The sequence below is a fragment of the Ambystoma mexicanum genome, chromosome 2p (genome assembly GCF_040938575.1).
Source record: "Ambystoma mexicanum isolate Mex_15411 chromosome 2p, UKY_AmexF1_1, whole genome shotgun sequence".
In the NCBI taxonomy this organism is placed as follows: Eukaryota; Metazoa; Chordata; class Amphibia; order Caudata; family Ambystomatidae; genus Ambystoma; species Ambystoma mexicanum.
Genome location: NC_090923.1, coordinates 298,614,835 through 298,642,541, shown reverse-complemented (window position 1 = coordinate 298,642,541; position 27,707 = coordinate 298,614,835). Strand labels below are relative to the sequence as shown.

Genomic DNA, 27,707 nt, shown 5'->3' with positions numbered 1-27,707 from the left:
CTTTTGCCGGACAACTCCGCTACTCAGTATCGCTGGTTTCACAGCGATCAGTTCATCACAGGTTTGCCTTCCTTCACATCTCATCCACATGCGTGCAGAGTTAAATTGTGCAGTATAGTGTAGCAACTTCAATCTTTCCTTAACACACACATTTGCCAACTCACCGGTTGTGTGCATTTCTTTCTTGTCTTTTCCGTTTTTAATTCATGAGTAATACCACATGCTTGGCCTCGCCTGCCAACTCTGCTGTTCACCCGGGAGGGTCGCTGGCATCCTTGAAACACAAGGCAGTCTTCTTGTCTGGGATTTGGCCTTCTCCACATGTCTTTCGCTGCCTTTTCGTGGCAACAACCTCCTGCTGGGAACTCCTGGGGTTCTGTACACTTTGTTCTCATCCCTCAGTCCGTCGCCCTGCTCCAGTAGGTTCACCTTCACCCTGGATGTTCTGCTCTTGCTCGTGTCCCACCTTGCTCAGAGTGTGTCTCTATGTTCTGTCTTTTATCCTTGTGAGGAGAGCTAATTGGTATCGGATGTATGCACTTAAAGTCAAGTGCTTGAGTTTTCCAGACCCGATTAGCAGGACATGTCCAAAGAGATATCTAAGGGTTTGCCTCTTTACTCTGTCACCCTTTTCCTCGGCCCAGTGTTTGAGTAGAAGGGGGGGAGTTGGGACATTTCAGAATCCTATAAAATAGGATGGATCATGTGTTTGGGAAAGTGGGGAATACCACGTCTCATCATTCGTCGCCTCACCGCCACGCCCCGAAGATCCCTGACCCAGGTGATCCCACAGCACTGGTCCACATCCAGGAACTGAACCCAAAAGTGATGGCCTTGTCCTGGCCACCTGGATGAGAAGTCCACGATGACTAGCTGGTGAGACACCCTTTGGTTTCTCCCAACCCTCAGAAGGAACCAATGCAAGGGTACCCACAGGGAAAACAAAAGGATGGGTTTTAAAGATGGTCATAGGGTTTTGACTAGGTGTAGGCTGAAGAAATCCTGCCAATCCAGATGCACAAAACTGGACTTGACTTCATAAAAGTATATATTTTTCAAAAACACTTGCATTTTTTTAATAAGGAAACACCTGAGCAATGGCTATGGTACACATACCTTGGAGCCACTGCTTTTAATACTAAACTAGATTTCTTTGTCATGATCAGAAAATCACTGGTAAAGTCACTGTGATGACAAGCATCAAAAGGACAGTCAGAAAATGCTATACCTTACACTGTGACATGGCCTCTCAAAACATAAGCCCCCACCTTTGAGTAAAGTTATAGCAGACACAATGGGCATAATTATGAATATGGGAGCAATGGTAATTGTTAGACTAAGTGTCCTGATTCTTCTCTTTCTACCACAGTTTTATACCACAGGATCTTAGCTAGACATCTACTGACCTTTTACTGTGCATTGCATTCTGGATGCACACTTACTTCTAGTTGCCAACCTAAAAAGGATCTAGACACAATGACAACCACTGCACGCTTTTCGCAGTTATTCACTTTCATCAAACTCATCAGATAGACAATCAAACCAGTTCATATTTGGTAAACATGGGAACATTTGTAGTACGCATTTGCATTGGGCACATGTGAAAATAAAGGAAATACACTTTATATTGATAAGCACTTTGTAATGGGTCAGCATAGCAATTCAAATGTATGTGATTTTCTCTCTAATCTGAGACATATTAACTGGCACACTTTGGCGATGAAAGCAATGCACTATGAATACAGTTTCAGATCTCAGTTACTCCCCCTACCCTTGCCTGACATAGGATTGGTAGCAAGACTTACATAATGAGATTATAACCCCTTCTGTGTAAATGAAGAAACCCTCCAGCTGATACTTTGGATTCGTGCTATTTTGTTAATCCTTTGGTACCAAAATGATTGAAGAAGTTCTGCCTTCCCTGTCCACTCTGACACCTTGCCAATTATAATACCCTGCAGAAGGGGGTCCTAATTGATTGTCGACCTATTTATACTCATGCTGAGCTCTCAGCTTTTTGGAATGATGGCCTCATCCTTGACTGACCAGGCCCTTCTTGCAGCCAAGCACGACTCTGTGTTTCTGCTAGGACACTGCCACGAATTAGAATTACCGCCTTCAAAGAACTCCCTCTGTAGCTACAGCTATGCAGGACAGCCCTCTCTTTTCAAGCAGCCAGCAGTAGCACCTCTCTCTCACCAGATATCTCCCAATACCCTCCTTTCTCATTTCTCCCTCTCTTAAACCTCTCAGTGAAAGCCACCTCTTATCCGATGTCTCAATTTTCCTGCCTCATCAGTGGTGTAATCTGTTGCCACCTGCCACACCACATGCTAGAACCTTTCAGGGCCCATCCTGCCCCCTCTGCGTAAGGTCGTCTAATTTTGGAGTCCCTGGCTTAAACGACCTTTGAAGAGTATTCTGCATACAACAACCACCCAATAATGGAGCATTTTGCATGTTATCCTTCCTTGCTCTCTTCCTGCTCTGCACAATGAGTGTTTATTTTCAAGGCCCATCATGCTGTTACAGCTCATGCTCTTCCTTGTGAAGCACTGCTGTTCAGCTTTCACTTTTGAGTTATTTTCTGAAACTGACAATGCTAGTGTGCCAGCTGCTATGCCAGCACTTTTATCTAGCCCACTCAATGAATCCCAATTCTAAGTGTTAGTAACCAATGTCACTCCGATGCTGTCCGCCAATACTAAATGTTAGTATCAATGCTACCAAACTACACACAGAATATTCTGAACAAATCCTTTAGCTCATAACCTGTCCTACAAAATAACATACTAAGAGGTCTGGGGGCCCCTCTAAAAGGCCAAATAACCTGTTGTTTAGGAGGGTGCCACTTGGGAGGCTCTACAAATTTTTTTTTGCTCGCTGTACCTTTCCCACAGGAGAAATATCCATTTGCTTATCAGTATGGTCCCACCCACTTAATTCCTAAACATATAAAAAGAGATCTGGGTGTCCTTCTAACGAGAACAAACACAGAAAAATAACCTGTTCTATGGGAAGATGCCCACTCGAGAGGGTCTACAGCCCATGTTTAGCTCGCTGTACCTTTCACAGAGGAGAAATATTAATTTGCATATCAGTCTGGTCCCACCCACATGGGCAGCAGTGAGAGAACTGTGACAAGGAGTCAGATATACAAACAGAATGAGGGCACAGTGAGCACAGCTAATACACTAGTCGTTCAGCACATTGTATGCAAGCTTGCTCACTTTGTAGGAGAAACTCTCAACACGAGACGTGACTGAGAAACGTGGAAAAGCAGTTACCCACAGATGCTATGGTGGGAGCAGGCTTCATGTGCATAGAGGATCCTACAGAGGTTAATTTCACCAGCAGAAAAGAGCGCACATTGACATAATACTTCAGCTGGATTACGATGTGGGCTTAATCTGGCAAACAGAGTGATCCTCTACACATTATAGGGGTTATTAAAGTGGGCAGGAACCTAATGGATGGGAGGTGGGACCACAAATCCCTGGCCAATTCCACAACACAGAGTTAAGCGGGAGGAGGGAAAGGGTCCAACCAAACCCAGATATTATTGACAAACCTGAGCCTACTGAAAAAATATAACACTAGGTATCCAAACACAAGCACTTAAGAACATAAGACAGTGTTCCATAGGCAGAGGGCGGGTGTGTTGGCAGAGAGTGAGAGTGGGAGGAGAGGAGTGGGTGGGAGAGCGCGATACCGCAGACCCTGAGGGTGATTGTGCATCAAGTAGGGCTTGGCGTAAAGAGCCTGCTGAGGTCTTTTGCCAGAACATCGCAAGGGCCAGAAGTTATTATGGAGAAGGAGGGTGTTTAGCCTATTGGGGGCTATAGGCCAGACCCTTTGGGATCCTGTAACCACCAGAGCTTAATAAGCAGCATCATTAGCTTGCTCAGGGGCTATCTGGCAGGAGTTGGGGAGACAGGAGCAGTATGACACCTCATATGAGCTAAACCAAATGAGACTCCCATTGTTAGGTAGATGGTAGGTAAAGTTTGCTTAAAGCCTATAGGTTCAGGAGAAGTGACACCATCCCAACTGGGGTGTCCTGAGAACCCCCACAGAACAGTTCCAGGCCACGGCTTTAGAACCAGATGGCCATGGTGGGATGGTTCCAGTTTGTGGGTTACAGAAGTGGTCTGGGGGGAATAGAAACCCATGTGAGACTGGAGCCAGCAGCTGGACCAGTGCCTAAGGACCCAGGGACACTTCAAGTATCTGGCTTAAGTGGAAGTCATTGTGGGTACATAGGGACTGTGGGATTGTGTCTAGCTAGCAGCTGGTGGGGCCTCCAGTTAGTAGGGACCCAAGGGTACTAGAGCCAGAATGACTGATTGTAAAAATATATTTGACAAAAATGTAATGTATTTTCTTTAAAGAAGATGTATTTTGAATTAGTTTCTATCCAATAAATAACTTTACGTCAAATCTAACAGAAATAAGGTTACTGTCCAAACAAAATTCACAATTAGCGAATGCAAAAGAGTTTGAGTTTTATTCAGCCATGCTTCTGAAGACTTAAACAGATTATGTTTTAATATTCTGCAAGTATATGTTAGACTAAATGTGCATTGTATATGTTATATAGATGGAGTTAATGTTTGTGCACCCTAGAATTATTATAGTGCCATTACTAGTTAGAATCACACAAAGAAAATGTTTACCTTTTTACATTTACCACAAAAGGGTCAATTAAGTTGAGCTTTGGTTAACGTTACGATTAGGGCTGGGTGGAATTGTTCAATTCTATTTCTGCCCTCCGCAGAAGCGGGATTTGAAAGATTTCAATCTGTTGAGCTGGAATCTGACAATCCGCCACCCCTCGTATCAAAAGAAGTGGCACAAAGTTTCTTGTGGCGTCTTTCAACCCAAAACCGGCCAATCGAAGTTTCTCATACCACTGCGCGAACCTAGTACGAATCAAAAAGAGCGGAATAAAGTTTATTGTGCTGCGTGTATCTAGCATGAATCAAAAAAACAGCTCCAAGTTTCTCATGCCGCTGCGCAAACCTAGTATGAATTAAACAAAAAGCTGCACAAAGCTCCTTGTGCTGCTATGCAAATTTACCACGAATCAAACAAAAAAGCACCACATAGTTTCTCATGCCACTGTACGAAACTAGCAGATTGTCGAAAAGCGCATGAAGTTTCTCGTTTTGCTGCATGAAACTATCACAGATCGAAAAAGACCTGCCTGAAGTTCTCGTGATGCTGCACAGAACTAGTGCAGATCAGAAAAAATACCTGCACAAAGTTTTTCATGTTGCCAACCTAGCACGGATCAAAAAAAGACCCACACAAAGTTTCTCGTGTTACTGCACGAACCGATCATGAACGAAACACTTCGTATCACGTGAAACACATGAAACTGGTTGAAATTTCAGTGGCGGCAGAAATGTAATGCGGATTGCGTGAATCGAACAGAACCCGAATCCAGTGCAGATGACGTACCATTATCTTTGTGGATGAACATTTTTTCTCACCCCTACTTGCAACATACTTATCCAGCGCAAAGCTGTCTTCAGACAAGGAATGCACCATTAATGGGTGACTAAGTCATTACAAGAGATAAACATAAACACCTGTGTATATTCAGAACAAAAGGTCTTGTTTTACGATCCCATGGAAATGGAGCTAAATGCAAACTATATATGGGATGCAGCTCAATTCCATGGTCTTGCAAGAGGAAACTAAGGTGAACATATTCAGGAATCTGGTAAGATCGTCATGGCAATTTCCAAGGAACACATGCATACACAAACCCTCAGGCTTTACATGGCAGAACCCCCCAGGCTTTGACTGGCAGCAAAAGAAGACCCCATCCATTATTTGGCTGCTACATGAATTGCACCCCATTACAATGATACCTTTGTCTCCCTGCATATCTGTGCAGCAGATGTTTTCTGTTAATATCCACATGCCACAAAATGTGTAATGTGCAGCACCAAAGAAATGCATTTAAATTGATATATACCATTACTGGCTCCACATTTTAAACCCCTTGTTTGATTCAAAAACCAAGATTAGATTTGATTTCAGCCAAGTAGCTCCAAACACATGCATAAAAATTGATATAGTAGTATATATGAATTAGTAATGAATGCACACATTTTAATAACTCCGTCATGTATGTGATGATAGAAACGTGAATGCTGTCTATGAATTCAGAATGGCCTTGCAATTCTGAATGTGGAGGTCTCATTAATGGAACAGGTCCATGCAAGGAATGATAAAGGAAAGACACATGTCAGTCCAAATTGATCATAATTCCTGAGGGGAGGGTTAACCTGCTAATGCATCAGCTTATGACCTGTCAAAACTCATTGGGCCAATCAAATTAAACAGGTGGATTCTAGTGGCTGGAGGTCAAGGTAACACATCCAAAATTGCAGCATCAAATGATGCTGCATGGGTGGATTGTGTTGGGTATTTAAATATAAGGAATATTGGTCTCTGACATTTACCAATTACTAATACATTTCTGGGTTTTCACATTATATCTGGATTTGTGAGCATGGTGTACAAAGTGATTCAATATTTTTTAGGAATTGTTATACTATATGAAAGAAACATCCTAAATGGAGTTTCTACTCCTCACTTGCATTTGAAGGAGGTTCATTTTGTATCCTTCCTTCTTTGCTAAGAAAGTAATCTCAATTTAAATAACCAATGTCATTTTTCCAAATAGAATTGCATAGAATAGAAAGAACCAATTTTGAGTTAAGTAAATTGCTGATTCCCTTTTGATTTCAATGTTATGATTTCAAGCTTTTCTGGCCCTTTAACACATCATGGTATTTTGCTCTCCTCAATACATGCTTCAAGTCTGAATTGAAAATTAATAAAGATTTAGGCGTCCCCTAACTGAGAACAAACGCTAAAAAATATGTTCTTTGGGTTGGTGTCCATACAGGAGGGCCTACAGCCATGTTTAGTTTACATGTTCCTATATTCTTTTGCATATGGATCTGGGCCCACCGTCATGCACCAGAATTTAAGGCAATGCTCCTGTGAACAAGGGTACAAGCTGTGACCCCAGATTTGTGTTTTGGCCTTGTTGAGCCTCATCAGAGATGTGAAGCATATGACTGCTGTGGTTTGAAAAAACAACTCATCACGTTACTGTTTTCATCTTTCCCTCAGATGTGTAAACTATATTATATTAATTCCCCCAGCATCACCATGAGAAATATAGCAGAAATCTAATGAGGTGCTGCCGTGAAGTGGTTTGTTTAGGGACCTTTGATTGCTTTTAATTTGAGCGATATTGAACACTAAGCATACTAATATTTCTGGTCATTATCATTTCTGTTTTTCAGAATAGTAAACCTGATTCATTACTGAAGATGGAAGAAGAAGTAAAAATGGAAAGGACGCTCTTATCAGGAAACAAGGACAATAAATTTATATTCTCATTTTCCAACAAGAAGCTACTGGGGTATGATAAATGTAGAGTGTGGATACAACGCTTAATGCCAGTGAAACCCAGGCTGCCTATACTGACAGGTTTTTTTTTTTAATATAGCCTGCTGGAATTAATTTCTCACAGATATTGACCAATCATGAAGGCAAAATTATCAAAATAGCAGACCATAGGATTTTGAAGAGCAATGTGGCAAGCTGAGCCTTGCATTGTTATCACCACTGCTCTTTTTGTAGAGTGAAAACGCCTAATATATAACATCCAGTGAAATGTTTGAATTATACTATGACCTCTGTGCAAAATCCAGGCAGATGTTCTTCTTGTATAGAAACGGGCAACCTGGAAGTGGTTGGGAAACTGACCGGGAGCCAGTGTGGATCTGAAGGATGGCTATAATATGCTTGAAGCAAGTAATACCCTATAGCATTTCGCCAGGCATGGTCTGCAGTGGCTCCACACCTTCCATGACACAAAGTGGAATTTATGTAAATGGGGAATTTCAGTGGCAGAGATTCGTTTTGATAAAAAAGACACGGATTAATGTCTCTAGATAATGTGTCTTAAACGCAGATGTGAAGTCTGCTGTTATATAAATATTTGCATTTCATCTAGACCACATCTTGTGATGTGTTCATACTTCAGTGGAAACTTTCAATAGAAATAGTTTATTTACGGGCTATCTCTATACATGTGTTTTAAGCACGCTTGCTTCTTGCAGTATAGTTAATGTAAAGTCACCAGTATGATAATTAGCAATCATTGGCCGACCTACTTGCAGATTCTTTTAGGAGGCAACCATGACATTTGCTTTAAGAATATATTGGAATGTTGAACTGCAAGTGCAAGAGAGGCAGGTTGTGTCAATATCAGTCTCTCTTGGTAGACCCTTCAGCTGGTACAGTACAAAGATCACACATTGAAATCTCCAGATGCACATGTGAGTTTTGATGCCAACTAAAACATCCTCAGAATTGTGTAGCTTGTTAAGGGGCGAGATATGTAGGTTCAAGAGTTTTGCCTCTTCCACTTCGTAAATCCACAAATCTATGAATTCTCTGAATTGTAGACAAAATCCACCTTATCAGTAGTTGGTTAAATAAAATTCAGAATGTGTTCCCATGGCTAGTGTTGGTCTGAAATGCCTAGAATTGGTTTGTTATCAGGCTTGTGTTACAGGTAACATTTTCGTTCAGTTGGTAGGTGCTGTCACATGGCATACTGATTGCTGCCGAGAGGTAACATCTCCCTCCGAAATTGTAAAATCTCTGCACATTTTACACAGTGTAGGAATGAAGGGAAATGGGTTTGCTTGCTTATAGGCTGAACGCCTGATATATAATCTTTAGGTTTCAGAGCAGCATTATAATGTACTTAGAGCATTTATAATTAGCCTAGCAAAGCTTGACAGATTCCAGGTAAGATTGCATACTCCCTACTGTATGTTATAAGGCTACTGTAGCAATAGGAAGAAACTGATGACGCAAAGCCCCTACACGACCGTGAATCAGGATTCAGAGGCGATGGGGCCACTGACAATACACTAGTTGACATCAGTGAAAGCTTATTCCAAACATTTGACAACAACCGGCACATCACTTTGGTACTGTTCGATCTGTCGTGATTGTTTGCAATTGTAATGCTTCAAATTGTATGACTGCCCTTTAATAATGATATCAAGTTTATTGGTGCATTTGTGGCTGCACTTGACATGAAAGGTGGTGTGTGTTTTAGGTTCCTCTTACAATAGTTTACATTGTAACAGCACAAAGTGCAGCCTTTGATGCAACATTAAAAAGAATATTCACGTAGCATGTGGTCTGGAATAGCCATGGACAAATCCTGTGTGTTATTTTTAAAAGTCAGCACATGAACTGTGGATTTACCGCCTTTGGTGTTCCAGATGTTTTGAACTACAACTCCCTTCAGTCCTAGCGAGCAGAGTCAATGGCAAGGGTTCATGGGAGTCGTAGTCCAACCCCCCAGGAGATGTAAGTTGCAATCATCTGATTTGAAAATGTATCGTTGGAGAAGGATGAGCTATACAAAATATGAAAGTATTTTGGAGGTATTGAGAGCGAACTAATTGTTTTAGAGTTGTGGCGTTTATGTTTCCAGAGCAAAGGTTCATATCTGTTTCAAGGCAGAACTGACGTGAAGGCCCATTAGAAGTTGATGGATGTTAATTACGCTGTTAAAATAAGTGTGTGGTGTCATTCTGTACTCCAGAGAGCGGTGCACACCAGTTAAACGGTCATAACTGGTGACACTACAGGCCACTGTTGGAAAGAACGAGCATAACAGCTGACGTTGAGACCTGCTGTTAGAGCTGGAAATGTTTTCAACAGAAGGCCTTTTTCCAGCTGTTCATCCAGGCAGAGATGTCTGATGACATTCTAGAGCGCCCCAATGCGTGCTTGCATGTTGCATCCCCGTGCAGGTGGTCTTTGCTTCTCCTGACCTTTTCTGCGATTGACCCCTCTCTTTGTACAGCTCCAAACCCTTCAAGCCGCACACAAGTCCCAGTGTCTTTGGAGCGCTGCAGAATTTAAAAGATGACAAAACGAAACCTGTGAGGGACGAGTACGAATACGTCTCGGATGACGGAGAGCTGAAAATCGATGAATTTCCGATCAGAAGAAAGAAACATAATACAAAAAGAGACTTGCCCTGTAAGCGAATCTCAGCATCTCGCTGAATCTAAGTAACGAAAATAAGATATTGTAACGAAAATGCATTATTAAACATGTCTGCAGAGATGTATCCGACACATTATGGAAATTATGCTATATCAGGGGTCTGCAGTATTTGCCTCTCCATGTATGTTGTGCTACAACTCCCATTAACCCTTGCCAGCTTAGTCCATGGCTAGGGATCACGGGAGTCCAAAGCATCTGGAGAGGTAAGTGGGCCACCCCTGTAGACCCCTGTTCTATATGTACAGTATCTGAATTGTTTTATTATGGCCAGGGTACGAAGACCTGTTTTTTTTGTTCTAGTTTTATTGGACAAGCAAGAAATTGTGCAGCCTACGCCAGTCAAGAAACCAAAGGTCCAGTCATTATTATATAAGGTGCGCCATGTTTCCTTTTCCAAGCTAGTCTCCCATGTGGGCCTGCGTTTACAATGAAATGAACTGAGGAATGCTTCTATTTTATATTTATTTCAAATATGTTTTTAGTGTTCAGGTGCATTCGAGCCCTGGCAATGTGTTGTGTTCGTTTATAGCATTTTTAAAGCGCGCTGGCACCAGGGCAGCGGCCTCTTTGAGCTGTAGTGATCAGATCAGGTAAGCACTGGTAGAGGGTGGAGGGAGCACGCATGTCATAAACACATCGGGTGCAGCAACATAATTAAGCTGCAACCATCCCGGACAGCCCGCTTACCGCGGCATATTGAGGAATGCATTGCTGCAGTGTGGATTACATTGCTTCGAAATGCAATGAAATCATGATGGAGATTCCAAGAGGAAGCTGTAACTTGGGAGAATTGCCCCTTTATGGTGGTAGAACAGCAAGATGTGGGGCATGCGGAGTGCAGAATCCCATGTCCCCCCTCCCCACCCCGGGATTAACAATTTGGAATGAATCTTCAACCAGAGCTGGGAGTTGCAGTGTGTACCGCTTCATGGGTACTGAACACTGACCTGAATTCTTAAATGCAGTTCATATTTGTGCAATCGCTTCTCCACCCTCCCCCCCCCAGATGTTAAACTAGGCCGAGGATGTAGGCTGTCATGGAAGATTTTAAGAGTTCGGGTCTTAACGTTATGTGATGCTCGAGCATCACGTGTGACGGGCACTTCATTCTTCTGCCTTGCAAAGATGGGAAGTGGGCACGTACCTTTTACCCACTCAGAAACTGCAGTGCCTCAATGTATACCAGAGGTGTGCTTCCTCAAGCACATTAGTGTGTACTCCTCAAGCACATTAGTGTGTACTGCACCGCCAAGAGGGAAATGCTTGCTGCAGAGATGTGCTTCCTCAGGCGCATTAGTGTGTACTGCACCGCCAAGAGGGAAATGCTTGCTCCAGAGGTGTGCTTCCTCAAGCGCATTAGTGTGTACTGTCCTCGCCAAGAGGGACATGCTTGCTCCAGAGTTGTGCTTCCTCAAGCAGTAAATGCTTGCTCCAGAGGTGTGCTTCCTCAGCACATTAGTGTGTACTGCACCGCCAAGAGGAAATGCTTGCTCCAGAGGTATGCTTCCTCAAGCGCATTAGTGTGTACTGTATCGCCAAGAGGAAGTGCTTGCTCGAGAGTTGTGCTTCCTCAAGCACATTAGTGTGTACTGCACCGCCAAGAGGAAGTGCTTGCTCCAGAGTTGTGCTTTCTCAAGCACATTAGTGTGTACTGCACCGCCAAGAGGGAAATGCTTGCTCCAGAGCTGTGCTTCCTCAAGCACATTAGTGTGAGCACATTAGTGTGTATTGCACCGCCAAGAGGAAATGCTTATTCCAGAGCTGTGCTTCCTCAAGTACATTAGTGTGTACTGCACCGCCAAGAGGAAATGCATGCTCCAGAATTGTGCTTCCTCAAGCACATTAGTGTGTACTGCACCGCCAAGAGGGAAATGCTTGCTCCAGAGGTGTGCTTCCTCAAGCACATTAGTGTGAGCACATTAGTGTGTACTGCACCACCAAGACGAAATGCTTTCTCCAGAGGTGTGCTTCCTCAAGCACATTAGTGTGTACTGCACCGCCAGGAGGAAATGCTTGCCCCAGGGGTGTGCTTCCTCAAGCACATTAGTGTGAACACATTAGTGTGTACTGCACCGCCAAGAGGAAATGCTTGCTCCAGAGGTGTGCTTCCTCAAGTACATTAGTGTGTACTGCATCACAAAGGGGAAATGCTTGCTCCAGAATTGTGCTTCCTCAAGCAAATTAGTGTGTACTGCACCGCCAAGAGGGAAATGCTTGCTCCAGAGGTGTGCTTCCTCAAGCACATTAGTGTGAGCACATTAGTGTGTAGTGCACCACCAAGAGGAAATGCTTGCTCCAGAGGTGTGCTTCCTCAAGCACATTAGTGTGTACTGCACCGCCTAGAGGAAATCCTTGCTCCAGAGGTGTGCTTCCTCAAGCACATTAGTGTGTACTGCACCGCCTAGAGGAAATGCTTGCTCCAGGGGTGTGCTTCCTCAAGCACATTAGTGTGTACTGCACCGCCAAGAGGAAATGCTTGCCCTAGTGTCCCACTCAAGATCTACTTAGTTCACGTAGTGCCATTTGAACATTCAACCACCACCTGCCCATCAATATGAAGTCAAATATGCTTTCGTTTATCATCTTTTTTTATTGCTGATTGTCTTTTTCCTTTGTTTCAACCTCACTTAGAAGTGATTGTGTTGCTACTTTCCCTAACTTGCTTTCCCTAACAGCCATGCATGTTGTTTGTGTTTCTAAAACCTCTTTTGACACTAATAACTGATGATGAATGAGGTCTGAGCACCTCTTCAGTACAGGCAACTGGTATGGGCAGCTTTCATTCCACTTTTCTATGCCTTATGGGGCATTTCCCCAGGGGAAAACCATTTGGAAATCTGTCTGTTCCACACCAGAAGGTACATTCCTGCCAACACAATGTCAGTCGCATCCATTCTGCATAGGACCACAGTCAACTTTAGTGCTCTTTCAGTAAGTTGGTGCATCAGTGAAGTGTAGTCTCAAAGCTTAGGCCTACATCCGTGCATACACCAGCCAGCATAGGGCACTATCAGGAGATACAGAAAAAGCACTGTGTTCATTATAACAATCGGGTGTGGTTCTGGACAACTTTAAATTCCATCATTTCCCAGGCTAGTGTGCCATACAAGAAGGTTGAATTACCGAATTAAAATCAGTGTTGGCGCAACTCCAAAAGGGGAAGTTATCCCAAACTGCTGTATTGCTAGATTGCATTCTTTCTGCTCCCGCCCAAAAGCAAACTCTGGCCTTTTAAGATTCATCACTGAGATGAAGTTTGGGACCATAATCATAAAACATGCCTCTGCATATTGTATCAGGTAATAATATCCCTATATATATATGGTCGCGGTATATAATGTTGCTGGGAAAAGGTTGTGGTGACATTATATATGTAACCATATATAGGGACAGGGGCAGATGGGATTGCGGGAGTGTCCCCCGCATGTCCCATGTAATAATGTCCCCACAAATAATTTTCGCCGATTATTTTCTTTTTTTCTTTTTACATGGCGATATTTTTGAGGGGACATTATTACATGTAACCCTGCATACTTGTGTTTCTATTCATAGCTGACATGGCCGAGCAGCTTGAGCGGGACTGCTGCTATTCCTTGCTGGACCAATAATTATTGACATATGTACTGTTGCATTCGATAAAAAAACGATATGCTGGAAGGATGCTCATAGTAATGCCAGTGGTTATGACTAATTCACAGCGTTCCTTTCCTAGCCTTTTGCTGGTTAAGCCCTCTGAAGCTGTGTCATCTGGGGCAAATGGCTCTCAGATGGGAGACAATGTACCCAATCTAAACAACCCAATGATGTCGATACATCCTGCAGAAATTGTTAAAATAGTATAAAGGTTTAAAGTCAAAGAGAACATATATGACTATAACATCAAAAAGGTATTCCAGGCACAAAGAACTGATTTGTGTAATAGTTCCATTTAGGATGTAAGTCACCTAGTGAATTAGTAACCTATTTAATTTACCTGGTGAATTAGTGTTCCGTTATTTGTGAACGAGTTTAAGGCATTTATGGTTTCTGATCTTTCACTTGATGTTGTTATTTCTTATTTTGGAAGCAGACTTAAGAGAAAGGATATTGATATGTATCATATCTCTAACTCGTCACATGATTTACACCTTTAAATAGACTAAAAGTGAAGGTTAACAAGGATGATGCAATAAATAAACCCCGCCCCCGGCCCCCTCCGTGACTGCTGCTGTCTACATGTACATTATCTAGTATTTCATATGATTGTAAATAGTCAAGGGTAACAGACTGATCATAGGTTCAGCAAGCCTATAACAACCTTTTCTACATCAATCGACAATAATATCTCATGGGAATCTGCCGCAGGAAAAGGTCCCCCATAAATCATTATGCAAATGTGTTTGCCCCGCTGCTGCATGCACACGTGGTGGAGATATTTCTTTTGTCAGATGTATTCATCATTCAAATTGCCTATTTTTGTCTTTCATTTGTTGCCTTTCGTAGAGTGACAACTCTTCGGACGAAGGTTCTCTCCATATCGACACGGATGCCAAGCCCACCTGCAATTCCAAAGTAGAGAAAGAAAGCGTCAGTTCCTCGGGAGGGATCTTGGACCTTCTGCAAGCGAGCCAGGAAGTTGGCGGCTTGGAGTACAACTCCAACAGGTATGCCCGTCTACTTACAGGTATTCATAAGAGCGCCATCTACTGGAAAGGCAGTGCCCTAGATGTCTGCTTGTCTCCTGTCACTCACCTAAATGGTGATAGCATGAGGCTAGACGGCTAGTGTTTTTTTGTGTTTTACATGTTTCATATAGTGAAATTAATGTGCAAGTGTAGTTAAACCCCATTAGAAACCATGATGGAAACATGCAAAGAATGACATATTCAAAGCAGGAACTGGAACACGACAAAACATGTGTGGATGTGTTTTGCATGAGCCTTCTCTTCACAGTTCTTTTGACAAAGCCTTGTACATAATTACGAGAGAAGTAGTAACAAAAGTAAATAAGCAGAAAAAAAGGAAAAATCAAAATGGTGATAGATTCTTTTTAGTGAAAGAGGGCGGCAAAGATGAGATTCAAAGAAGTAAGCGTAGAGATATAGCATAAGAAGGAGGGGAGATCACCATTATTTGGGGACAGGAAAGGAGAATAAGGAGGAGGGGAGATCACTCAATAATTTGGGGACAGGAAAGGAGAATAAGGAGTAGGGGAGATCACTCCATATTTTGGGACAGAAAAGCAGAATAAGGATTAGGGGAGATCACTGCATACTTTGGGGACAGGGAAGGAGAATAAGGATTAGGGGAGATCATCCATACTTTGGGAACAGGGAAGGAGAATAAGGAGTAGAGGAGATCACACCATTATTTGGGGACAGGAAAGCAGAATAAGGAGTAGGGGAGATCACTCCATACTTTGGGGACAGGAACGCAGAATAAGGAGTAGGGAAGACCACTCCATAATTTGGGGACATGAAAAGAGAATAAGGAGTAGGGGAGATCACTCCATAATTTGTTGACAGGAACGGAGAATGAACAAAAACAGGACCGAGCACAAGTAAGCAAGGAACAGTTAATAGAAAAAGCGAGGAAGACGAAAGAGGGCGAGGTGGAGCCAATGGACCTAAGTAGGTTTGGGTTTATGGAGGTGGCCACAGCCATGATATAGTTCATGTTAATATTGTCGGACACATTCTATCCTTGAGTGGCAGGTGCACTATGATCATTTCACCTGGCATTCTCGAAATGCTCCAATGTAGAAAAATTAACATCTTGAACATTTGACCAGTCATAAACTCACTAAGTAATAGGATTTATTAGGACAACTTCAAAGAAATGTCCAAAACACAAACTGCAGTAAGAGCATCAGGCTCATGCGCTTAATGCACGAGCCACGGGAAATGCCCGATCTGAAGTGAGCAGAAAAGAAGCAAAAGTGGCAAAAAGTGGTACTTGCAAGTGCCAGTGTGAATATGGCACTAACAATGTCTATCAAAACCAATGAGGCTGCACTGCAGAACAGAGATGGCCATGGAAACTGAAGTAGGACACTCAGCTCCCCACACTGAGCCTGGCAGACAAGGGGGATCTGAGGGAAGGCAGAAGGATCGTTTGGAGAAGAGGACTTCTCGACAGTCACAGAGATAGCACAGGTGGGCACATACATTACTACAGAAGGCACAACGGGTAGTAACCCCCAAATTACAGTTAAAATATGGATATATCTTTCCATTTATAATTTAATTATACAATACCAGAGGTTCTGTCTAGTTAGTGTGTGAGAGTGTGAACGTGTGCGCATGTGTATGTGCCTGATGCAAATGTACTTTATCAGGAGGTTTCGCATACAGACACATTGATTCATGTATTTATTTCATTAATTTGTTTGCTATATTGTGCTGCACATGAGGCCACTTCAGTGCACTGGTAGATCATTCCATATTTTCAAGGGGATGGATGATAGACTGTCTGTATCCCTGTGGAACCCATAGAGGTTAAACAGAAGTTCCTAGAAGGGGCGTAAAGGGCAGAAAAGGTTGGTACATAATTAGGGCCAGGGTTGCAGATGGCCCTCTGGGAGATGCCCACTTCCTTGAAGGCTCTCCTGTATTACATGCAGAGGCAGTGCAGGATTATAGGATTATTTGGGGCTTCATCTTTGATGCTGTTACAGCAATCCAAATATGGTGGATTTATGGCCCTGGCTATGTTGGACCTTAAGTTGATGCTCAGAGAGACATGGCTTTCCTCAAAATGTGTACTTGGAAATCGGCTTCATGGCCATCATATACACCTGTAGTGCAAAATAAATGGCTTGCATCAAAGGTGACTCTGCCCATCGTGAATGGTCCAGGTAGGAGGATAACCCCAGTCAATGTGGCCTGGAGAATGGCAGGGTGCTAATGCTTGGAAAACCCCAGCAAATGACCTCCATTGTGTCACTATTTGGTTAAAGGAAGTTGGAAGCCATTTATTTGTTAACCTTCACTACAAAGGTGAGTATGTGCTCGAGTGCTCCAGGTGAATTTATTGCCAATATCCTATGGTCGAGGGACCAGAAATACATTTATTGCAAATATCCTATGGCCGAAGGACTTTAAAGAAAGCAGATGTCTTAAGTTTTCCTAAATCGAAGAAAATCAGTTTTACACGTCTGAGATACTTGAGGTTGCATGAAAAGAGTATCTTGTATAAGCATGCCTACGTTCCAGACTACCATTCATGCATTCAGGCAGGTACCAAATGATGAAGGCCAGAATAATGAGCTCAAGGGATTCATTTCTGCTTTGACTACCAGTGCATCTGTTTTTTCTGGATTCCTTTTCAGAAAATTATCCAATCAAGATATGATGAAACTAGCTAATCTTTGCACAAAGAGATTAACCATGAATATCAACTACAACATATCTAAATAAAAGACCTTCAATTCAGATAGAATGAGCAAAAATTTGAATGTAAAAACTGAAAAGGGTTGGGGACAGGGAAGATCCATGTGGACCACTTAAAGTTAAATCTCTTTAATTCAAAGCAAAGTCACCTAGCTGCATCATCTATGGCTCTACCAATCAAAAAGATCTTAATCGAGCAAGGGCTTTCTTCTTAATACCATCTGAGCTGAGATGGTTCAGGAGGATTTCATGATCCACTGTGTCAAACACTACACTGTAGACAGTTCCGATAAAATCTTTGCCACAATACCCCCACCGTCAACTTACTTTCTGAGCTGATGGTCAAGCACACAAACTATGACCACCATCAGAGTACAACACACAGGACTGTAACCGAGTTCAGCCTCATCTAGCAACCTGTTCTTCTCAACACAAGTACCAAGTTCTTTGTCTACTTCTCGCTCCAACTGTTTGCCGAAAAAAAAACTGTGACATTTAAGAAAAGTTACCTGGTTCATATCCATTTTCCATTATTCTGGGGCCATCTCTTAACTTGGCCACATGTTTATCCAATCGGTAACATCAGGGATGAATGCTAACAGCCTAATCTCCTCTTCTGGTAAAATGTGGGTACTAGCTAATTTTGAAGCGCAGCATTGCCAAATTAGAGACGGCTATATTAGTCCCTCCAATGTTTGTCTGAATTCTCTCAAGTTTTCCCTTCAAACTAGGCTCCTAAATTGTACACCAATGTTTGGGAGGAGTCTAGCTCTGATTCTAAGACACAAAGATTATGCTTTTGGCTAATATAGGAGGCCAACTCAATTGCAGAATTTGCAGAGCGGGATAATGTATTATTCTATTATTCAATGGCAGCATTTTGCATCTCAGATTGTTTTGATACATGCAAAGTTGAGCTTTAAAGGAACATTCTAAATGTGTATCCCTTGTTTTGCACCACTTCCGTTCCATGTTGCTAAACATCTGACGAATTAGATTGAGTTCCTCTAAGACCCACACTTAAGCAACATTACCAACTAGTTGATGGCTTCTTACCAGGCACCCAACATTTGTTGGCTGTTACAGAGGAGGATCGAGTGATCCACCAGGTCTTACTTGGCATAGATGATGAAAAGGTTGAGAGCTACCAATTGGCCTTCATCTAGGGAGCAAGGCAATTTTCCTTCATATATACCCCCATAGTTTGGTGCCCGTCGGGCAAAACTCTCATTGTCATTCGATGAAAATGGTAGTGTCTTCTCTGAACCTCTGGACTTTGAGCAGTTCTGCTCTTTCTATGGTTTTTGTTTCCATGGTGAGGACGGAAATAGGATGTTCGTCTGCGAGAATAGAGGAGTCTGCATTGGCCTTTTTTAATATGCTATTATCACTCGCTTGAATGGGTGCCAATGTGATGTTCTTGAATGGATATGGGTTCCACTACTGCTTGGACTTCCTTTAACATGTTATCTTCCCGCACATGTATTTTCTGGTGGCATACCATCAGTGTTGAAGAGAATGATATAGGGACTTATAAAACTGTGTTCCCCTCAGTAATGTTTACACTATTGACTCATGCGAAGGCTCCTTTTTCATGAACCCTGTGTGGCAGGACAATCGCTCTGAGAGCATCTGCTTGTGTGGCCCTACACCCACATTTCAGATCCTTGCACACATTTTGGGAATACATGCTTTGCGCCTGCCCGCAACCATCTTATTTTCTCTGGTAGTGATTTTAGACCACAATTCGTTGTTTGGTGGATGGTCTTCTGCACCAGCCTTCAGAGTTTAACTTGCTAGACCTCACTTATGATGATTCTGATGCATGCGTAATGTTTCCCAATCGGTCCTACATGCTGTTTCTCTTTATACCATTGCACTCGGCAGACCTCTCAATGTGAGCCTGTATCTCCTGCAACTAATGGCAATGGCATCCTGCTTTTTCTGCTGTCAAAAGGGATGTGTTCTGGTACTTGAGCCGGCACACTTAATAACGCTTGCTCATATCTCGCCACTCCCACTGTACCACCTACCTGGTATGCTCTAATTCTGTTATTTGTAGTGCCACAATGAATGAGCCAATCTCTGTTTGATGACTGGTGTCAGAAATGCTGTTGAAAAAAGCCTCTACGCAATGGCACTTAACGCTCTGTCACTCATATTCGTCCTCATTTTCACTTATATAACATTGACGAATATAATATATTTTAATTACCAAACCTTTTTATAGATGGTCCTTATAGAGTGATAAATTGGTTTGGGGAAGCTATAGACTTTCTCAATTTTTGGTTTATTAGGCAAATTAATCTTATGTATCTATGTTCAGAAACTCAGTTGCGTGGCTTCACTTACATTTCATTTCAAAGAGGCTTGTTTTGTTGAAATTTGTTTTGAAAAATCTCTACTTGAAGCCTTTATATGCAAGGATCTTGAATCATGTCTTTGAGTTTAGCAAAGGTTCTCTCTTGCAGCCGGACACCATTTGCATTGATATGGATTCACATGTTATTTCATATGCTGGGGTTGAGCGGAGGCCAAGAGAGGACCAGCACACCCCCTCAGAAGAGCAAAGATAGACGGCCTGATTTACAAAGTGTTTTCAATGTGACTTTCCCATTGAAAAATGCGTTTGCAAATCAGCCCCAGAGTCGAATGAATGAATGAATGAATGAATGACAGATGAATTCAATGATTGAACAAAGTGGATACATGAATTCTAATCAGAAGTTTAGAATGTATTCTCATAACTCTAACAGGCAAAAGAATACAGGGGACATTACTACTTTCCAAAGGTTTTTCAAAATGGTTGTTTCTAATAAGTGTTTACATTTCAGGTTTTCAGGTAATCGGGCCCTAAAGATTGTAAGTTGCTTCTAGAAACCAGACACTGGAAAAGCATTGACGGCTTGTGGCAAAGACAGAAAAGCCAACCGTTAAAAACATTGGAGGCCACAAAAGTGTTCTTTGCTAATTATGCCCTGGTTTAAGGGCATATTTTTTTATCTGTGGCATATACGTCTTCATGTTGGGGAACACTCAGTACCAGAGAGCACCAGATCTGAGATCCAACCTGGGTATCAATGTTAATGAAGATTAACCAGAACTGCTTAGCTGGGTATGTGATTGATTACAAGAAGTGACATCCTGTTTTAATCCTAAGTGTATAAAATACCATTGATTCAAAAATATTACTCCAAAAACACGTGCAAATTTGGAGTGGGCAACTTTCACTTTATTAGATAATTTTCTTGCTTTGCAAATGGCAGAAGTATTGACGGGTTCACCTCGTCATTTCCAAAACTTTGTTAACATTTCTTCAGATTTAGAATACTTCCTTTTATTCTGATACCTCTGTATGATTGAAAATATTGTCAGCCATGCCATTTTTTTGCATGATCTCGGAGGATGACAAGCACGCACCGCCTGTCTTTGATGCCAATCAAGACAGACTTTCTTATGGCTACGATTGGCTAAGTCAGTGGTCTTGCATAAGAAGGTGGAAACTGCATGAAAGGCATGTATCATTTTGCCATGCTTTAAAGAGTGACACTCTGGAGTTAAAGCAAACCAGGGACAGGAGTATCAGGAGAGGTTGAGGTTTTGTGATTGATGCAGTCAGATCAGAGAGTAACCAAAAGATCATAGAATCGATTGTGATAACTGTATGATAACTATCATACAATCATTAAAGGATGCTTGGGAAACATGTCACAGAAATTAAAGGCAAGCATTTCTTTTGTAATTTCCTAGTAAAAGGAAATACATAGGCTTAGTTCATACACAAATTGAATGTGTTATTGCTGCCAGTGCTTTGCGGTAATTTGGTAGAAAGACTGTTTCAATATGATTCAATTTTCAAAGTTCATCTGTAAAAAAGTTTATTGTGTAAGTAGGTAATTGATTTATATGAAATGCAGTTCATATTTAGTTATTTATTTGATAGTATATCATGAATTATTTTCCAGTGAATTATGTCAGATAACGAGCTGTGTGCCTATTTTGAATTCATTTTACATGTCTTACTTGTATACATTTTGTGTTCCAGGAATCGTGTGCCCAGGTAATTAACAACCATATTTAAAAAAACACCTAAGAGAAATGCCCCACAGCTCATGGTATGCGTTCAACACACTTGCCTTTCGGGAACTCTTATGAATTTGACATCTAAAGGGAACACGTCCATTCTACCTTGTGACCTCATCTAGTGTCTTTCGATTTTCGTTTATTATATGGTGTCAAGTCTGCTAGGTCTCTAGTTTCGGATATCCCTAGAGGAAATGTCTGTTTGTCACTCTACGCCACCGTACTGTAAGGTAACATAATAGGTGTATTTAGGCATACCAGATGTCTCACAGTTTTAACAAACATGGGCACCGAGACCCAGACTGATGAAGACGTTTTCCCAGGATGACACATTTTGGTCAAACAGAGAATTTTGGGTTATAACACTGGTCTCTTGGACCCAAAGCAGCAACTGAACCACTTAACCACAACTGTCACTGATTGTTATCAATTGCAAACTGCGCTGTGTGTCTCAAATGCCTATGGTGCCAACAGAGTGGCACCCGTGCTGTTGGGGAACAAACATTGCGTCAGTGAACATTGACCTTATGATGGCATGTTTTAAAATGGAACTTATTGTAGTGGGCAAAAGTAAAAATGTTTGACAATGTGCAGAAATCAAATGAATACATAACACATGTTATTATGTTGTGCCAGTTATTTATACGAGAAGGTTTTCAAGATCATAGGATTTATGTTTAATTATAAATATCCAATTAAAATCCTTAATTGTTTTAGTAACTTCAAAAGGTTTCTTGTTGACGGAACTAGGATGCATGTTCCTGTTTACCACACACCTGATGGGTTCACCAGATGCGCCATCCTATCACTTCATAAACATGTACCCACAATTTTTAATTGTGCATGTAGTTCAGTATTTTACAATATGCTTGAATTTATATCGAAATTATCAGTTGGGTTTAAGTATGATATAATCAAGCATCTTAGTAGCATATCGGTAACGGTCAATAATTAAACAAGAATGCATTGTTGATCTTTTTCTTAAGCAAATTCTTTTATGGGTTTCACTAACAAGGTCTCTAGACAAACAAGCTCAGTCTAGAGACAACTTCAGCTCTATAGCAGAACACCTGAAGCTACATATTCGAGAGGGGCCAGTCCACTGCTCCATGATGCGGAAAGAGTGCATCCGGATGAAAGCTGTTTTACAGCAGCAGCCATTTTTTAGCACGATTGGAGCTGTCTAAATTGGCAAGAGATTAGAGAATAATGCTCGTGAAAGAATGGTTTCTTATCCCACTGATTGGTACATTGATGTGTTTTTCACTTGTATGCTTATTGTTATTTTTGTGCTTCTTTTTTAAAGACTGACCTGTACCGCAGATAAAAAAGAAACATTTTTAAAGCCGGTGCTTGTTTTAAGTTTCAGTTGTGGATATACATGCCTCAACGTTCATTCCTTTTGTTAGCATCCAGTGCACAGTCATTTTACCTGTAACTACTTTTTATGAACCTGTCCTAATTTTAGACCATGAAGGAAAACCAAAATTAAATAATGTATAGAATACAAAAGTAATTGCACTGATTATTTTGTATAGGTTTTAAATATATCTAATTAGTGGATGCTCTTATTGTTTTTATTTATCGTGATCCAGTCAACCACCTGCATCGCCCAGCACGCAGGAGGCAATCCAGGGGATGTTATCAATGGCGAACCTCTCCTCATCAGATTCCTGCATACAGACCCCCTGGAGCGCGAGCCAAGCTAAAAACAACAACATTGCAACCCAAAACTCCAAAAAGTCTGCAAGCAACAACATCAGGACTGTAAGCAAACGGGTCATCAAGAAAACAATAAAACACAGCATCGATATTGATGATTACGATGAGGACCAGGACCACATGGATGCTTGTTTTAAGGATTCTGATTTTGGTAAGGATAACCGATCTGGTAATGTGCTCTACATTATTAGTCCACACAGTACTTTCAAACAGATGTATACACGTATTCATGTAGACAGTGAAAGATAGGCAGTGCATGCCAAATTCAGGTGGAAATGCAAAAACGACCAGAACATATTCTTGACAGGTGTCTCAACTGTATTAGCAAGATGTATGTCTGGATACACCATTCTAGTAGTCTTGTAGTATGGTCCTCAAGTGCCACATCCATACCATGTTTCAGGATATTAAAAAAATACATTCTTACACAGAGTGAATCCAAATGGTAGTTATTTTCATAGTGAGTGGCTTTCCTAAAAGTTGGTGAAGGCAGGGGGCCTCATTACGAGGTAGGAGTTAGGAGGTAGCCATGGTGCTATTAGCACCATGGCTACCCCCTTACCGCATTCCAGGTCCGGGTTCCCGAAATAGGGACTTACCGGGTCATTCCAACCTTGGAGGACCCGGTAAGTCCCCACTCCGGGAACCATGCCCCATTCCATTTCGAGCCCCCATAGGGCTCAATGGGAATGGCGATGGAGCTAATAACGGTACCGCAATTTGCGGTACCGTTATTAGCTCTGAAGTCCCTTAACGGGTCCCTTCCATAACACCTGGTAAGGAAGGGACCCGCTAAGGGACCTCAGAATAGGGTGGTAAGGGATTACCGGCACCGGTGTCCTTACCGATGCCGGTAATCCCTTACCACCTACCTCGTAATGAGGCCCAGGGTATCTCAAAGACCAACAGCAACAGAGTTTTTTTTATTTTTTTTTTAGGATTACACGTTTTAATTTGTGTATATCTGTTATGAAGCACAGATTTGGTTTAATAAAACCCAACGCTATCGGAGGCCTATTCCTTTTTTAAGCATGGTTAAGAACAAATGTCACAATGTGTGCATGAGCTGTGACTAGCACTGAATGGTAATATTTAACTTAATCAGAGAAAGCATGGGTCGGGTGAGAAGTAACGAAAGAAGGAACACACTTCACTTGTCATTTTTCAGACTATGGGCCTCATTACCCGGTAGGCGGTGAGCCATAGTGCTATTAGCGCCATGGCTCATGCCGGTAAAATACCGGCACCGCCTTGGCGGAAAGGGGATTTACCGCCCCATTCCAAGGTTGGAGGGGCGGTAAATCCCCCTTCCGCCATTGCCCTTCCCCAGTCCCATTTCTGCCCCATAGGGCTCTATGGGAATGGGGAAGGCGCTAATTACGGCACCGCAATTTTGCGGTGCCGTAATTAGCTCCGAGGTCCCTTAGCGGGTTGGATTTTAACGCCTGCAAAAAGCAGGCGTTAAATCCCCCAACTGGCAAAGGGACCTCGTAGTAAGGCGGTAGGGATTTACCGGTACCGGTATTTTACCGGTACCGGTAAATCCCTACCGCCATCCGTGTAATGAGGCCCTTAGTAATCTCCCCATGTAAGTTCATAATCATGTACACATGTCACCATTCTGGTTTGGTTTCAGTCAACTCTTTTCCCACTTTCAAAACGCAGTAGGGTTTGTGTTCAACATGGACATGGGTAGCTTCACATCACAGCTCTTTTTGCATCAGTGGAAAGCATATTTATTTTATATTTGAGTGCTTCATTGTAGTCATTTTCTTGCAGGGACGCACAGTCCAGTACGCTTTTCTGAGATAGTAGTTCCGTCGTAGCATCGATGTGGCAGGATATGCCATATATGTCTTGGATGGTAGATTAATCTACCACCAGATCTTTTACTGGTGAGTCTTGGGAGGATAGCTCAGGGGCAACGTGCTCGCCTTGGAAGCAAGACGACACAGAGCAACACAGGTTCGATCCCTGGGTCCGTGCTTAGAAACCTTTGGATATTAAGCGTGTTATAAATAACCTATCCTATCATATCATAACAGTACACTTGTCCCTGTCTTGCACCTATGAAACTGCCAGAAGGTCTGCCAAACTATTTAGAGGAAATCAGTAGAACTTGGTGGCAGGCATTGGCACTGCCTACACAGGCATTTTGGTATTTCCTACACCTATTATGGGATAATGGTGTTGCTGATTATCCCATCTGCAGGGCACATAGGTCTCTGGTGCAGGGCATCAAGTTGCCCCTCCCCCCACCCACTCTGTGGCATTCATGTCAAACAACTGAAAAAGCATGGTACAAAACCAGGTGTTAGCTCTACCAGCCGGCAGATCCTCACCTGCCGACCACCACTAGAAGCCTGCTTGAAAAATATTGCAGAGTAACTAGGGGTCAGTGCAGAAGCCGCACTTTCTTCCACCAAATTATGCAATGTATATGTGGAATGTAACTGCTGGAATGGGCTTGGACAACATGTAATCATCCAGTTGTTTTGGCTTACAATGCCCACGGTCGTCCACCACCGACTATGCTGAATAGGGCTGTTAGAGTTTGAAGGACAAAACAACTGGCAGGCCACGCGTTGGCCAAGACCTACAGCAGACCTTGAAGGAGGGCTGGCCCTGGAAGGAACAGCTGCTATTTGTTGCACTTCCAACAGCACTGGAAACAAACATTAAGGGACTAATTCACAAAAGGAAAATATAAATTGTACCTACTGTGCCAAGTTATCTTAAATATCGGTAATTCCCAGTGTTTCAAGCTACTGCTCATCATGTCATCACTAGGTGGCTCATTGACCCTCAATGAGGGTGGAATCACCCACACCATCATGCACTTGCCCTGGACATTTTCCTGCATGCATCACAATGCACTGGGCTTGGGTAAAACCCTGCACATGGACACACTTTGTAGAGAGTTGAGAGGTGCATTTACTTCCTCTTTAGGCATATTGGCAACGGAAACCAATTAAATAAATCAAGCAGAGGTCCCCCGAAGAGACACATTGTCTGACATTATGGCAATAAACCGGGCATTGTTGTGCCGGGTTCCCTGCTTGTAGTTCACATGAGTTGGTGCTATTGGTCGCCAGCATCCTTCTCGCTGTTGCGGTTACACATTTGTCGAAGAAGCACATTTTCTTTACACTGTCATTATTCACTTGTCAGATCCAATTGACTGCTGCTCAAGCAGGTCAGCTAGATTTGAAGAGAAGCATCAACAAGGGCCTGCTCTCCGGGTGAGTGGCATGCAGTGGCAATAAATACTGTTCTTGATGTGTGGTCTTAGGGTTGTCAAAGAGCAAGCAGCAATACATTTCTTATTATCTATTCCTGCAAGCCATGAACTGTAACTTTGGAAAAGTGGCCCGCAGCCTTAATTGTTCACCCAGATCTATTATAGTGATTACGGAGCACCTGACACCAGCGTTTGTTCGAAAAAGGAGAGGCAAAGAATATGTACATTAGGAAATATGTTTTAAATATACACCCAAGGCTATCGTTGGGATTGGTGGCATTAAGTAGATGCTATGTTTCATCAAATCAGTAAAGATGCATGCTTTTCTTAAGGCAATTGATGCAATGTTGTCATAGTGTAACATGGCGTTACAAATGGCGCAAATACAGGAGTCTCCTTTCATGAAGATTATTAGGATTGTCAGGATGGTTGGAAGTTGTAATGCTTTTTATAAGAGTCTTCTTTTTTCCAAAGTTCGTCACCAGGGCACTTGGCTTGTCCTCTTCCTGGATTAGTCCTCAGTTGACACTTCTGGCTTGTTTTCTCCCTGAGTCTCCTTTCTGTGTGCTACATTGGCTACAGATTTCTCTGTCCTTTCAACTTTTTTTCCTTTGGTCAGTTCTACCTTCTCTCTTTTCATGTTTTCATTGGCTTGGGGTTTGCCTTTTCGCTCTCCCCTTCTCTTTCACCATAATCCCTGCCTTTAGTTTTGCTACCTTTTCACAGACCGTTGCCTGTTCCTCTGTCTCTCTCCAGAAGTGTTGAAGGACCCCGCAAACATTCTTCTCCTCTGCCATTCCCTGGTCCACAGACTCTATCTGTTGATAAGCCACAACCTTCATCTTTCTTTGCTATAGTTAAGGCTCCCTACTCACGTTCTCTTCTTGGGTGAAGCTGACCCATTCACCCTCTTCTCCTCCTTTTTGGGATTATCCTATTCCACCCTTTCCCCCACTCTTTCAGTGTTCTATTATCTCCTCTTTTGCACTGCTTTAAGTGTTTTCTCTTGTTCTACTGCTTCCTCCATGATTTTAGTTTCCCATTTTACTCTACCTTCCCCTTCCTCTTTCACTTCACAGTCGTCCAGTCTAAGTTTTCAATTTCATTCCACCATCCTACAGTCGGCGGTATATCTGCTGGGATACCGCCCAATACAATTA

General features: G+C 42.4%; 1 protein-coding gene across 2 annotated transcripts in view; it reads left to right on the top strand.

Annotated features, from left to right (window-relative positions):
- PHF2 (PHD finger protein 2) overlaps positions 1-27,707 on the top strand; it is a 732,343-nt gene that overhangs the window by 633,787 nt on the left and 70,849 nt on the right. For both annotated transcript variants that reach the window (XM_069643584.1, XM_069643583.1), the window contains exons 14-18: positions 7,332-7,450; positions 9,926-10,104; positions 10,432-10,505; positions 14,614-14,774; positions 23,180-23,457. In XM_069643584.1, coding sequence (XP_069499685.1) covers positions 7,332-7,450; positions 9,926-10,104; positions 10,432-10,505; positions 14,614-14,774; positions 23,180-23,457 — 811 coding nt within the window. The remainder of the gene's footprint in view (positions 1-7,331; positions 7,451-9,925; positions 10,105-10,431; positions 10,506-14,613; positions 14,775-23,179; positions 23,458-27,707) is intronic.